The 15485-nt window shown below is 37.3% G+C and overlaps 1 protein-coding gene across 5 annotated transcripts in view; it reads left to right on the top strand.

The window, feature by feature from the left end:
* LPIN1 (lipin 1) overlaps positions 1 to 15228 on the top strand; it is a 42347-nt gene extending 27119 nt beyond the window's left edge. For all 5 annotated transcript variants that reach the window (XM_072332844.1, XM_072332843.1, XM_072332841.1 and 2 more), the window contains 7 exons: positions 159 to 303; positions 1806 to 1954; positions 3251 to 3337; positions 5895 to 6047; positions 7812 to 7926; positions 10799 to 10902; positions 11703 to 15228. In XM_072332844.1, coding sequence (XP_072188945.1) covers positions 159 to 303; positions 1806 to 1954; positions 3251 to 3337; positions 5895 to 6047; positions 7812 to 7926; positions 10799 to 10902; positions 11703 to 11862 — 913 coding nt within the window. In that variant the 3' untranslated portion in view covers positions 11863 to 15228. The remainder of the gene's footprint in view (positions 1 to 158; positions 304 to 1805; positions 1955 to 3250; positions 3338 to 5894; positions 6048 to 7811; positions 7927 to 10798; positions 10903 to 11702) is intronic.
* The last annotated feature ends 257 nt before the right edge of the window (positions 15229 to 15485 follow it).

Raw genomic sequence — 15485 nt, 5'->3', positions numbered from 1 at the left:
CATTGATAAATATAAAAGCCCTGCTGTGAATGAACTCTCATGAAACAGGATCAGAGAATCAATAACTTATTTGGTGACTCACTGTTAATGCATTTTTAATGGATACTGAGACTCATTTACAGACATGATAGCATCATTTTCTGTGTGCACTGTTCCAGAATAAAAGATGAATCTTCTTCGAGCGATGAAGACCCTAGAGCTGCCAAACAAAACCTGGGGTCATTACAAGCCAACTCAAGTCATCTCTCATTATTGTCTGGAATAAGTTACAAAAAAACACTTCGACTAACTTCTGACCAGCTTGTGAGTTGGTTTTACGTCTTTGTACTGAAATGTCATTTCTAATACAACTAGAACAATGCTGTTATCCAGACTTTACTTTTTGCTTTTAATCCCTTTTGTTTTATTGTTTATTTATTTATTTATTTACAATATTTTTAAAGCTATCTTTTCACTTCTCAATATTACACAAGCAAGTGTGGGGGTTCAGAGATTGGGTGCCCATTTAAATAAATACTAAAATTATTTCTGAAGCGCGTGTTTTGCACCTGGATATACTGGAACCATGTCCTTTCTGCATTACATATGAAGTTTGTGTCAACTCAGAGGTCTCTTTTCTGTCCCTACCCTCCTGTTAATAAACAGACAGGCATTCTTATGTAAATATTATTCTATGTCAGTAACTTTTGGAAGAGCTGCTTGTGCACTTACTATTAGGCCAGGCTATTAATTTCTTGGGAGCCATCTCTCTTTCTCTGTGACAGATGCATTCTGACTAATGGTGACAAAACTGTTACTGCTCTGTTTTACACATGCCAACTGGATTTTGGAAAAATGGACTACTTTAGGGAAATACTTTTTTTGTCATCCTACCTACAGCCAATTAATTTTCTAAAGGAAATCCATATGAGAAGTGCAGCATTATGGAACCTATTGCTTACAGCCTAAATAGTTTGAAAGGAATGTTGAATTTTGCCTGGGAGATGAATGGAATGTGGTTGTAACTTCCTATATCAGGCAGAAAACAAGGGCTACACAAATATATTACTGGCTTACAAATATATACATCCTTTTCAGATACAGAAACCTTGCAGTAATTTGCAGAAGCCAGAACAACTTTTAGACTGGATTCTTGATGTAACGGTAGATGGGACTCATCAGTTTCCCATTAATTGTTCTGCATTCACACCTCCATTCTGCATCAACTTGTTGAACAGTTCAGTGGAATGTAACTAAGAACACTTAAGGCATGAAACTCCTGCAGGTTTTGTGAAAATGAGTGGTTGAGCCTGCAAAAACAATCAAATTAGTAGTCATACGCCCAATTAATCTCTAAGTGAAATGGAAGGGCAGCAAGTTGGGAAAGTTGAGGAAATTTGGAGACTGAGGGGTAATAAGTGGGTTATTATAGACTAGAAATGTGCTAATGTGGATCCATAGAACATAAATCTGCATGTAAACACTCTCATTTTCACTGTTCATGACACTCCTTTTTACCCATGCTTCTTTCTCTATATTTTTATCATGGTGTGATAAACCTTCCATGTTCATTATTGCACATGAACCATTCTAGATGGTTTTTCGTATTTTACCATGAATCAGAATTTTGTTTCATTCTGTTCCATAAATCAATGTTTCATATGCACCATATATAATATATCTCTGCTGACCTTACTTAGAAAATGGCTCTGTTGAACGCAATAAGGTTGTGTGACCAAAGCAATGGCCATCTGTAGCTTTCTGTTTACATGATGTCCATTTCACATGTTCAAATTGTTGATAATCTTGCTGATAATGTCTTGCAGAAAAGCTTGAAGCTGAAGAATGGTCCCAATGATGTGACCTTTAGTGTTACAACACAATATCAAGGTACTTGCCGCTGTGAAGGCACCATTTACCTATGGAATTGGGATGATAAGGTTATTATTTCTGACATCGATGGAACAATTACACGGTGAGTTTGTAAACAGGGAGACTATTTGCTTCTGTCCATTGTACTAAAACAAAAACAGGGAATTTTGGGAAAAGGAATTATCGTATTCAGTAATTTGTGGAGTCTGTGAGCTTTTTGTTTTAGTTTTGTTTGTTTTCAAACACTGCAAGACTCATTGTTTAGAATCATAAAAAAAAAAAAACAAAACATGCTACAAACACAGTTTTTCACTTTTTGGTGTTACATGATAGCTTTTACAATATCATTGCAAGGTGTTCCACAAAATTATAGGCTTCTTGCTCTATCACACTTATGAGGTACAAGCGATGCATTAAAAGCAACAACAAAAAACAAAAACAAAACAAAGAAAACCCCAAAGGATTTCCAAAACTAATCTGGTCTGAATTAAAATGCTTGATTTGAAATAAAGCTTTTTCTTTTCTTCCTTTTTTTTTTTTTTTTTTCTTTTCCCTTACAATTAATCAGTTGAAGGGCAAACTGTTTTTTGGCTGCCAACATGGATTAGTTCCTCTGCCTTTTTTATTTTCTTAGTTTCTTATTTATTTCTTCATTTTCTTTAGTTCCAGTAAACTAAATGAGACCTACTTTTTTCTTTGTGGTTGAGCTGACTGGACAGTAATTGAATCCCTTCACCTTACAATACTATAGTGAATTCTAAGCCATTGCCAAATCTTTTCTCTATCAGATGCAAAATATTTAGGGTGGTTGGATTTCTTGCTGTGTATCCATATAACAATTAATCTAGTGAGGTGCTCAGTTGTTTGTACTTTTGACTATTATTGTATTGTAAATAGTTTTCTTTTACGTAGAGTGGAAAATATGTTGAAATTAGTATAACTATATATGACCAATTGCCAGCTTGGTTATTTGAAGAAGTTAGACTATTATTGCATGCTTGCAACTTTACAATCTTGCCTACCTTGGTTTATTTAGAAAGGGTAAACCTCAAAAAGTATGGTTATTACTAACTGGTCTACTCCATAGGTCTAACTGGTAGTCTGTATGCTGTAACTTCCTTCTTAACTTATGGCTCACTAGCTTATAGGAGAAAACATATCTTGGGGTACTAGACTGATTTAAAATAACATAAATGTGTCAAGACTGTCTTGAAAGAAAAGGGAACAATCTTACCCTCTTCTGATGGCAATCAGTACCTTGCAGAAAACCTAGTTCTCTTCTGCAGCTAGGTAATTTAGTTAGGGGGACTTGTATTACCCTCATCTGTTATTAGTTAAAAGCAGTGTTTGTTTTTGGTTTTGTTCTTCATTTCAATTACATTGTTCTTCATTTATTCAGGTCGGATACTTTAGGTCATATTTTGCCTACTCTAGGCAAAGACTGGACACACCAAGGGATTGCAAAGTTGTACCATAAAGTGAGCCAGTGAGTATTCAATGAATCTGTTCATATGCCTTTGACTTGTGTGTTTTTATTCATTTGCATGCAAAAGTTGACATCTTTATAGACTGTTATGCTTACAGTTTAAGAGAAATCTCATCAGTATCTCTTTGCTTACACAGTGTAACCATCTGCTGTATGATAGGCAGACCAATACCTGCTTTGTGGTATCAGGAGCAAAAGTCTCCTGTCAATTAAGGAGTAGCAATTATTCTTCTAATTGTCCCAAACAGATGCAGTTCAGTTCAGAAAAAAATGTAGTAATCCAAATCATAGAATCACCAAGGTTGGAAAAGACCTAAAAGATCATCCAGTCCAACTGTTCACCTATTACCAATAGCTCCCACTAAACCATGTCCCTCAACACAGCATCCAGTCATTCCTTGAACACCCCCAGAGTCAGTGACTCCACCACCTCCCTGGGCAGTCCATTCCAGTGCCTGACCACCCTTTCTGAGAAGTAATACTTCCTAATGTCCAGCTTGAATCTCCCCTGCCGCAGCTTGAAACCATTCCCTCTAGTCCTATAACTAATGACACGAGAGAAGAGGCTGACCCCCAGCTCACTACAACCTCCCTTCTCGAAGTTATAGAGGGCAACAAGGTCTCCCCGAGCCTCCTCTTCTCCAGGATGAACATTCCCAGCTCCTTCAGCCTCTCCTCATATGGCCTGTGCTCCAGACCCCTCACCAGCTTTGTTGCCCTCCTTTGAACATGTTCCAGAGCCTCAATGAGTACATCTGTGGGGTTTATTTTTGCCAACAAGCAATGTGCTGAACCCATTCAAATGAGTTGTATAGCTTCAGCGAGTGGAAGTTCTTGCAACCTGGGAGTTGCAACAGTGTTAGCATATGAGACCTTTTCATCTCTCCTTGTTGAGGACACTGCAAAACATCTAAGGACTGTTTAGCTGTGGGTGGTCACTGTAGGTGGAATTCTTGCCAAAGCTGGTTTGCTTGGAAGTTGGGTAGGTAATCTAAGCTAATTGCATAGTTGTTTTTCTTTTGAAGTGGTGAGTAGAGACACGAGTTTCTTTATCTGTCATGCAAGGATGAAATCTAAAATACCCAGGATGAGCCAGCATAAGGGAATTTCTGCTGTTTCCAGCAAACAGAAAGGAAGTTTAGAGAAGTGTAGACTCCAGCTGTCTAAATATTAAATTTCTAGAGCACACTGTCTTTTACTGATCAGGAAAGGACCATTTAAGATACTCATTGTGTTTATATACAGTGATGTTGGTCTTTGTTACTGATAGTTATGATTTATTTTGTTTTTTGCCTATATGAATATTTGCTATTACTTCGTTATTTAGTTGCAAATTTACGAATGTTAAAAGATTTTTAAAGGTGTTGAAAGTTATAGAGATACATGTTGCAAAGGGCCTGAGGAACTAGAGAAACTTGATGTTTCCTCTGTTGAGTATGAATGGAACTGTCCTGTCACATTCAGCTGTTCTTGTATATCAAGCTTACTACCGCTGTTTGAAGAGCCTCTGGAACATATCATAACTGTACTTTTAGGTAATCTGACTGGTTCTGTGCACTATGGTTATGTTAGGGCTTGTTTATTGCTTCTTATTTTACATAAATGATAAATTTATAAAACCATGGTTGGTGGAATCTAAATTATGCCAGTGAGACTGGCCCATCCATTAGTTCTGTATATACATACGTGATAAGAGAAAAAACAGGGCAGCCTTTGAGTTCACATACTGGAACACTGTTTAGATCCTGTGTGTAGACTCTGCATTGTCTTTGGTGAAAATGTTATTTATTCTTTTTATTTGTAGTTGTTATTTCTGTGCTGGTCAATTGTTAGGGCTTTGCTGATTGAAAACATAAAAACAGGAAAATAGAATAGAGTCGTTATTTCTCAAATTACTGAGTTAATTATGTAGCAATTAAACGTTACAGCTGAATGCTACAGAAATATTGAATAGTTATATTTAATGGCCATGCATGCACTGAATATGCATTTGTTTATTTCACATTCCCATGTAGGACTTGCAAAAGGAAATGCTATTAAGTTGAACTAATGCCTTTCAACACTGTTCCATTCTGACAGAACCTGTAACTTCTGCTGAAACTTTTATTTCAGTGTCACAATCACTTCTCATACAATGTTTTGCAGTTTTCCTTTGCTCAGAGTTGAAAGGAGCATGTTGCTGCTGCACGTAGACCAGTTTTCCCCACCCAGAAAGCAGGACTATGACACTGTTAATACAGCAAAGGTTAATATGCCCTTGCCTGTTTTATACCAAGTGCTTCCTCTTAGCAGACACAAATGCCTGTAGTTTTAGTATGTGAGGGTAAGTAGAAAGTTGTGTGAAGCATTAAATAAACCCCTTCTAGGTGTAAATAATTAACTGTAATTGAACCAGGCAGAATTTTATTGTCCAGCATTCTGACATAAATTGTTCCTTTTAAATATAGCTGTTTAATCACTGTGATAGATTCATAAGAAAACAAACTCGAAACATTTTATGTTTCAAAACACCTGCTTTATTTTTAACAATATTATCTTCTTTTGTTTCTATTTACAGAAATGGATATAAATTTTTGTATTGCTCAGCACGTGCTATTGGAATGGCGGATATGACCAGAGGGTACCTGCACTGGGTCAATGAACGTGGAACTGTGTTGCCACAAGGGCCAGTGTTGCTGAGTCCAAGCAGCTTATTCTCAGCTTTGCACAGGTACTGTAATATCACTTTTGTGTAGAAAGAAACTTGGGAGTTGGTGAAAGCTGACATGTCAGCATTTTAATGGGATCTATTGAAATCATTCATAATGATTTTATTTACACAGTGGTCCAGAGTTTAATTAAAAAGAAATTAAGCTGAAGAAAAGACCACAATCAAATAGATAAGCATATCACTTAGTTTCTCTCTTAAATACACCCCAACATATATCTACAATCACTGTTTAGGTAAAAGTATTGCCTGTTTTTTATTTGTTCCCACTTTTTCTATTTGTGTGTGTGCATGATAGTATTTATTTCTTGTTGGCTTTAGAAGTTCACGTGAAAATAAAATGATCTCTTTATAGTCCTGACTGTATTGTGCTTTTCTACATGGGCAATAATGTTCTTTCTAGGTGTTGGTATGTAACAAATGAATCATGACAGCGCAGATATGAATATTGTTCCTTCTTTCTAATTCAGTGAAGTACGTCAAGTGATTACTGAAAATATTTTAGGCTGTAAAATGCTGCTGTGACAGGATTTCATTAGAATTTTTAATACAAGGTTGCTCAGATGTTCTCTGGATTGAATGACATGACACAGGCTGTCTTACCAGTCATGTTCCAAATATAAGAGAGCGTGGAGGTACACAGTGTTCTTCTTAGACCAATTAAATAATAGTCATGGTAAAAGGATAGCTGCTGTCATCTTATGTTCCTCATATCTAGAAATACATTTCAAGTGATACTCTTTTTGGTATCATCTTTAGACAAAAATGCCCATCTATCTCTCTTAACTTCTGTGGTGTGTGGACAAGATATGACTTAATTGTTACCCATGAATTTATTCACTGTGGTTTTAAGGATTTTAAGGACACTAACAACAGGGGACTGGGGAAAGATGGTTTTATTCCTCCTTTGTACATGCTCAGATTCTAATTTATATGAGAAACTGCACTTCAAAGGGCTGTAATACTCCTATGAAGCATCTGTGCTACTTGCATTTTCCTTGGCATATATGATGATACTAGGATGTAGGATTCTAAGCTTCTTCAGCACTTTAGTGTCATACTGGTGTCTTTCTCTGTTGTGGGATCTCCAGACTTCACCACCTGTTCGGCATCCTTGCCAAGAGAAGCTGTTATGAAAGGGCTTTTACCCAGAGATGAGGCAGCTCCTCTGTTCATTAATGAATTCTGTATTCTGTAAGGAGCAACTGAAAAGAAATGGAAGATATTTTTATTACTTCTGCTAGTTAGTGGTGGATAACCCTGACTGTAGAAGCATCTCAACAGACTGAGGTCCTTTTAGCACATATGTTAATTACAAGCATTTAATTTAAAAAAAATAAAAAAGATTGTGATTAAAGAGCCATACATTGTGGTGGCTAATATAATCTATGTGAATCATACTGCAGTTCTCAGGAAGCTGCTTACTTCATTTATGTCTCATAAGTCTTTATTTAGCTACAACTCCCTGTATTCAACCATCTTTGCTCAGTAACCATCTTTATTACTTAAGCTACAGTAGAAGTCCTCATTTTGGAGGATTTATTTATCAGAGTCATCACGTAAGCTTAGGAATGCTACTTTTGTCTTTGTGGCCATTGTGACTTCCAAATGAAGATTTAATGGAGGAAAAGCTCAGCAGGAGTCCTGAGTGAACGGGGAGGGGGGGAGGGAAGACTGAGTAAAGTTAAACTGGTTTATGCTGTATTTCATGTGTACTTATTCAGGTGGTGCTTCCCTCACTGTTTTTTTCCTTTTATATCATTTCAGGGAAGTGATAGAGAAAAAGCCAGAAAAATTCAAAGTTCAGTGTTTGACAGACATAAAGAATTTGTTTTATCCTAACACAGAACCCTTTTATGCTGCTTTTGGAAACAGACCCGCTGTGAGTAATAGCTGAAATTATTTTATTGCAGAGAACAGAAATATTGCTGTTATTTCACCATTCTGTTGCATTAAAACTGAGAAGCTTTAAATGGAACTATAGAATATTTTATTAGGTCTTATGCAAAGGATTAAAAAGAAGTTCTTCCTCAAAGATATCACAGTGTAGGCTAAAGAGGGGGAAGAACAGTAATCCAACTATGTTATATTCTCATAGCTTAGCATAATACTAAATACTGATTTAAACCCTAACTATGTAATAAATCCTTAGGCATTTGTGAAAACTACTGATACCATTTTACTGCAACTGATACAGTGCCAGTGAGTTACCTGTGGACAAACACCAGATCCTTTTATATGATTATCAGTGGAACTTAGACTTAACCACAACATTTAGAAGGATTTGGATGTCCGATTTAATCAAGCCTTTTGCTTTGTGGAGAAACTCATGTGCTTCTTGACACAGAGAGGGGAAGTCAGGTTTCTCACCCATTTGGAGAATAATATTGTACTGTGCGCTTTTCCTACTCCTGTCCTATACTACTTCTGTATCCACAGAAGGCTACAGCCTTAGGGAGGATGCTGAGACTTCATATAACCTAAGCAAAACTAGTGCAGAGGCACCCTAACATGTGACCACCCTTTCTTTTATATTGATACCATGATCTGAAAAATGGTTTTGGCACAGGAAATAGCAGTCTTTAAGTACTTACAGTGTTAGTGGGCACCTAAGTTAAGCAGATGGGACTATTATTTGTACCCATGAGCCCAGCAGCAGAGCATTTGCTACTTTTTCCTGCAATGTATTGGTGATTAGTATTTCCAGTAGAAACAAATGTGTAGTATAGTGCAGCCTGTAACACAGCCTAGAGAGAATGGTCCTTGAGCTTTCCTGTTCCCTGTTATAACTAACCGGTTGGTTCCTTCTTCCTTTAGTTGGTGGAGAGAAATTGGATGCTTCTCAAGGGTGATTCTGGTGCTCTCTGCTGATTTTAAAAGATCTAAAAGCTATATTTAAACTTGAGGAGCATGGAATAGATTCCAGCCTTAGTTGCTTAGTACTGCAAGACCTCTGATGTGTCTACTAGCTAAAACATTGATAGCTTGGGGAAATAACCAGCATAAATATGGACACCAGCCATAGTTAGTGTGAATGAGAACATTTAGAGACTGAGCGTTTTAGATGCCTAAATGTTGGATGAAAGTGCCTGGCAAGATATTTTGGCATTGAAACCATACACTTTGTAGCTACATTTGAGAGAATTCAGCATGCCTTTCTGTTGGAACTCATTCCTACAGTTATCCCACATTTTTTCTTAGGGTTGCTGGTATTTATGAGAAGTGACAATTTTGTTCAGCTTCGTCTTCTAAAGAGTTATATAATTTAAAAGCATAGTCAGTGAGGACAGGAAGGAGTCCCTATGGACTGACCACTTCTGTGTCTGGTTGTTACATCACACACAATATTTTGGCTGCTATTGTGATTTTTACATTATAGGTGAACCTCAGAATAAAACAAAATCATTATTTTCATTCATGCATCAATAACAACTTCAAGTAAAGCAGAGTTATAGAGTTTCTAAAGAGATTACTGATATCTCCTTTGACTGCTGTTTCAGATGTGAAATACAGTTATGCTTTGTGAACACCACGATCATAGCTTTCTCAATTTCATTTGCTAGTTTTTGATCGCTTCCCCAAGTAAACTTAGTGAGATTTCAGTACTTGCAAGCATTACAGGTGCACATAGCATACTGTACAGTGTAAAATGGTTTGCATATCTTCATTAAACTTTCACCACCTGAACTTTAAGACTATATCCATAGACTTGCATGGCAGCTTGGCCCGATCTTTTTAATCTTGATTTATTCAGTGTTGTTGGGCTTTTTTCTTTGTTTGTTTTTTATGTCAGGACCTGTTCATACTTGCTGTGACAACTTGAATTTCTTGTAAGAGTTAAGAATATCTTCTTTTGAATTGTACTCCATAGCATAGAATCATAGAATGGTTTTGGTTGGAAGGGACCTTTAAGATCATCCAGTTTCAGCCCCCTGCTATAGGCAGGGATACCTCCCTCTAGACCAGGTTGCTCACAGCCCCATCCAGCCTAGCCTTGGATGCTTCCAGGGAGGGGGCATCTACAACTTCTCTGGGCAAGCTGTGTCAGTGTCTCACTACCCTCACAGTAAATACTTTATTTCCGATATCTAGTCTAAATCTCTCTCTTGCAGTTTAATTGATTCACACAGTTATATCTATATTACCTCCTGGGGATCGGAGCTGCAGTTACAGTCTTTATTCCTCGCTTTCCCATTCTCTGATACAAAATCAATTTATGGATATTGCACCAAACTCAAGAACTGGGAGATGTTTCCTGGGGTTTAAATATAAACTTTCTTTTGTGACCTTCTCCTTACAAACTAATCACTGTTTTATGCCAATTATGTTTTAGCATCTATACGTTGTTGCGAGATAGTCAGTACAACACACTTGGGGAATTAAATATTCTCTGAAAGAAAAATGGAAGTGCAAATGCTTTTTTTTTTTAAACCTCTGAACAACATTAGGCTTTTATTGAATGTTATTTTTGTGTCAGGGAAATTAACTGAGAAACAGAACAACATGATTTTGATCAATAGTTTAAATTGAAGTGGCAGACTCCATACTTAACTGTAAATTGTTTCATGAGGCTTTCATTACTCTGAGTTCAAGCCTGCAAAGTTTTAGAGAATATTAGAGAATTTCAGATCCATAATAGGTAGATACAGTAACAATGCTATGCAGATGTATTCTATGTAATATATTCCAGAATGAACGTTAGTATACAGAGACAGAATCATTATTTATTTATTTATTTATTGCTTTCTGTTTAGGACGTGTATTCATACAAACAAGTGGGTGTTTCTTTAAACCGAATATTTACAGTCAACCCCAAAGGAGAGCTTATACAAGAACATGCAAAGACAAACATCTCATCGTAAGTGATCTTATCCCTAACACTTTATAGATGAAATTAATTTCCTTTTATAACCTATGACTCAAGTTGCCCAAAGATGGATTTAATTTTAGTAATGAAAAAATCTCTAGGATGTGCCAAATAAAATATTAAGTAAAATAAAATACAGACTTTCCACTCTTTTTTGGTTAAACTGATACAGAAATTGTTTTGTATTTAGTGTAACATATTCTATCTACTTTAATAATGAATAACAAGTGTACAAGTTAATCTGCATAGATATTAACCAGTATTTTGAAGCTATCTGCCTTTTTGTGGCTTTGTCAAAATTTCTTTTTCCTGGAACTTCTATGTAGAAGAGCCGGGGAAAAAGTGAAGGAAGGGCTGAGGGCTTCCATCAAGATGCTTAGGCATCTCAGTGAAAAGAAAAGGTCTTGTGTGAAGTTAAGACTGCACTTAACGGAAGGGGAATCACAGTGAGCACATGGATATGAATGTGATGTGAATCAGTTGAGCAGGGAGCTGTTTGAGTCAAGCTGGACACCAACGAAGAAACAAATATGGTGCCTGAATGTTTCAGGAGGTGATTTGGGTTGAAAATGGCACCTCTTTCTTTCTAGAAAAGTATTTATTCTAAGCAAAGGTGGATTCTGTATCTGACCTGTGAATAGAACCTGTTAGAAGCTAGACACCAAAATTAATCTCAATTTTATTCATTTAAGGAGTATAGCCTGTTCATATAGGTATAGCCATGTCTTGACTGGGGACTGTGACTGTGATCTGAAATGGTTTGGTGTTACATTTATTTATTTGTTTTTCAGCTATGTCAGACTGTGTGAAGTGGTAGACCATATTTTTCCTTTGCTGAAAAGAAGCCATTCTTCAGATTTCCCTTGTTCTGATACCTACAGTCAGTTTACCTACTGGAGAGAACCTCTGCCACCTTTTGAAACTCAGGATGTACATCCAGACTCATCTTAACTGCATCTCCAGACTGTCAGCCTCAGATCAAAGAAAGTGTTAGCTCACGCTGCAAGAACATCATTTGGCTTTTACTGTTCAGCTGGAATCTGTGATGTTGTATTCATTTGCAGTAAGCAAACTTAGAAATGCTTCTTCATACTTCGTCACATTTCCAGATGACAAGAGTGAGCCTTACCTGGAATGGGAGTTAGATCCCTCACTCTTCACTCAGCAACTCAAATCGTGCCATACAGTTTCATTAGTTAAATAAAATTGCAGTGATGATGGAGTTGCAGTTAGATCTGTCATAAGATCGTTAAGTGGTTCTGTATCCTTTGTGTATTACTGAAGTTGTCTTTCATCTCATCAGACACCACTGCGAGTTAGGGAGCTGAAGGTACTTGCCAGTCCTGACGTCATTTTGTGATACATGTTACAGTCTGTATGCCAGATTCCATCCTCTGAAAGAGCAAATAATTGAGCAGGGGGATTGGACCAGATGGCTTCTGGAGGAACCTGAAATAATCACTGACCTAGGTCCTCGGATGCTGTAAACTGGTGTAGCCATCAATGCCAGTGGAGCTGTGTTCATTTATTCCAGCCTACTGTTTTGATCTGATAATGATTTTCTGTTTGGAAATAAATGATGTGCAATATAAATGGGGTGTGAAATAAATAAGATGACCTGATCCTGCTAGTCTTCATATTGAGAAGTACTACGTTTCAGGAAAAGCTTTTTGGATTAAGATAAGCGTGGCAGTGTAAGATGCAGGCTGCTGTGTGTAGTGCCCATCTTACTGAAGTCAGTAGTTTGGCTTCAGTGATTTTTTTCCCTCAGTGAAGACATCTTGCTCAGCATTATGTGCTGAGTTTCAAGACGTTGCCGAGCCAAGAAAACTGTGAGGATTTTGTCAAAATGGAATAGTTGTATTTGAAACGTTTTTGGGTTAAAATGTGAACTTTGATGCTGGTGAGTGATGCATCTCAGGTTTTTACTGTATGGATTTTTTTGTTTGTTTTTGTATCATAAAGAATGGAATGGATACTTTTAGTGCCATTTACTTTGCTGCAAGAGATTGAAATTTCCTCTTCCATCTTTTCTTCCGCTCATTTGTTCAGACACGATCTATATGTACTGTTTTTGCTACTTGCTCTTAACTGCCTTAAGATTCAACTCTGTGTGATAGAAGCAATACTGCAGATCAGTTGATAATGTTTTCCAAATGATCTGCCTTTATACAGTGTGGTACTTTGCTTTAAAATATATGCATCAAATGACCATATGCCAAATACTTCTTAAATTGAGCTTGTAGTTAAGGAAGTGATGCTTTTTTCCTCCTTTAAAGTACATTTAAAAACCTATCTGTTCTCTGAAACACTAAAAATGACATTACGGGATTCCGTGTATACAGGATTTCAGTGTGGCCGAAACAGTGGTTCATAAGCTGTGGTCTCTGCCAGCTTGTGATCTGTGAGGCTGCGGTGCATGTTTTGCAGCTGTTTTGCAGTGTTTTCAATTAAGGATTTAGGAAGAACAGTCCAGGAGAAATTTTAAGATGTGTTTGTGGTTGGTTAGCACCCAAAGGTTTGGGAACAGCTGTTCTGTATCACATTTGTTCTCTTTCAACAGATTCTGCTTTTGCATGTCAAAAGAGTGATAACAACGTAGTTGGGATGGTAATTCTATAAGTGGGGCTTTCTAACTTTGAGTGCTGCAGGCTTTATCTGAGATGTCAGGGGGCCAATTTATGATTTTCCTGTGCCTTCAATAGCAATTACTAAATGCAGCCCATTGCACAGCTGCAGTGTGCACAGCTGCAGTGTGCAGTGGTGAGCCCTCAGTCTTCCTTTTTACGTGAACGTTGCTGGTTCACTGCATGTCCACTCTGGAGACACTGGAATTAATAGACAAACACAAAGAGAAAGAAATGTGTGTTTGGTAACCCAGACTGATTATTCTCTCCTTGCAAATGTAATGCAAATGCAAACTGACTGTCAGAAAACCTGTAGCACATTTCTCAAACCTGTATGACAATCAGTGAGGATCTCAAGTTACCAAACTGAGACGGTTGCATCTCTAAATATAGCCACGCTTTCTTTCAAGTATCAGTTTATAGCTGTCACTAATGATGGAATTAATGGATGAATACACTGATTCCTATGTAATTCAGTTTTGGCAAAGGTGTGTTTCAAGCCATTTGTGATGCAAAATTAAACCAAACCAACCCTGCTCTTCAGTAAGAAGCTATCAATTTGTTTTATTCTTTATTCACCTACAGCAGCTTCCTCCATAAGAAAAATTCCCAGAGAGTTACCTGCAACTGAAGCCTATGTGGTTTTTATTTATGACTTAAAGAATCCTAGATAACCTATTTTGTATTGCACTGGAGTGTATTTCAACCCCAATGGTAGTGCGGATAAGTGGTCATTTTAATTCTGTCATGTTCTTAGGCATAGAGCCACACTGGTGCAGGTAGGCCCGAGATGCTGTGAAATCCCCACCTGGGGTTTTTTCAGGACTTGGTGAAGAGGGCTGGGTTTGACTTGATCTCACATTGCCAAACATCTGCTGAAAGCATGAAGTTGGACTAGATGACCTCCAGGGGTCCCTTCTGACCAACATTTCTATGGTTCTGTGAAGTTAACGCCTTACGTATGACATATGGTGTATCCCCCTTTGTATCTGAGCTTGAGAGCGAAACAAATGTGTTTGTTACAAATATAACTTGTGCTTATCAAAATTGCTGATGGAAAAAATAGTTAAGAAAATCCAAGCTTTGGCCTGTTATAGAAACATTGACAATCCTTTGAAGAGAGAATAAGATATTTTGGTTTGGTGGCTGAGCAATTACATGCATAATATTTGAACTGCTTTGTTAATTCCTACTGAAGAAAAAAAGATGGTTTAACAAATTCCTACTCTTTCTGTGAAAGAAAAAAGAAATCAACTTTCAGTGTAATGCTGGTTTCTGTTTTAGAAAGAATATCTGGCTAGGGTAAATATACAGGCACGTGAAATCACTGTATGTTCCATTTATAAAATACACACAAACTGGAACGTGCAGCGGTGAGGAGTGACTGATGTTTATTTTTCATGGAGCTGGTGACCATTATTCTCCAGCTGTGTCATTTGAGGGACAGAATACCACGCTTGGTGCATTAATTGTGTTAAAGGTAAAATGTTCCTGCTGTAATATAGGGTGAGAGGAAGAGGGTACTGGGTATTTTTATTTGTAGATACGGGTTATTATTTCACAACCTATTTATATACAGTATTTACTCTGTATGTGCTACTGCAATGATGAAAATCATTTTAATGCCTCATTTTGATCTGCTGAATGCAACAGTGATAGAACTATATATTGTAATAAAGGCAAATACAAAAAGTCTGACTTCTGTTTTTGTTTTTTTTTTCCTCTGTATGCTGTGATGTTGCAGGAGTGCTTTTGCAGACCTGCTGAAACTGTGAAGCACAGGGTTTGTAATCTGCCCTCAGCTGCCTGTATCGTACTGGGGTTGTCCAGTAAAACTTCCAACACCTAGAAAATATTTGCTGTTACAGAGTTTGATCCAGAGCTTTTTCAACTGGAAAGAACCTGAGAAAGACAAGGCTTGGTTCTGGGCTCTCACTGTTCTGGGAT

The sequence above is a fragment of the Excalfactoria chinensis genome, chromosome 3 (assembly GCF_039878825.1).
Source record: "Excalfactoria chinensis isolate bCotChi1 chromosome 3, bCotChi1.hap2, whole genome shotgun sequence".
In the NCBI taxonomy this organism is placed as follows: Eukaryota; Metazoa; Chordata; class Aves; order Galliformes; family Phasianidae; genus Excalfactoria; species Excalfactoria chinensis.
Note: the sequence above shows the minus strand (reverse complement) of the source record. Positions and strands in the feature narration are given on the sequence as shown.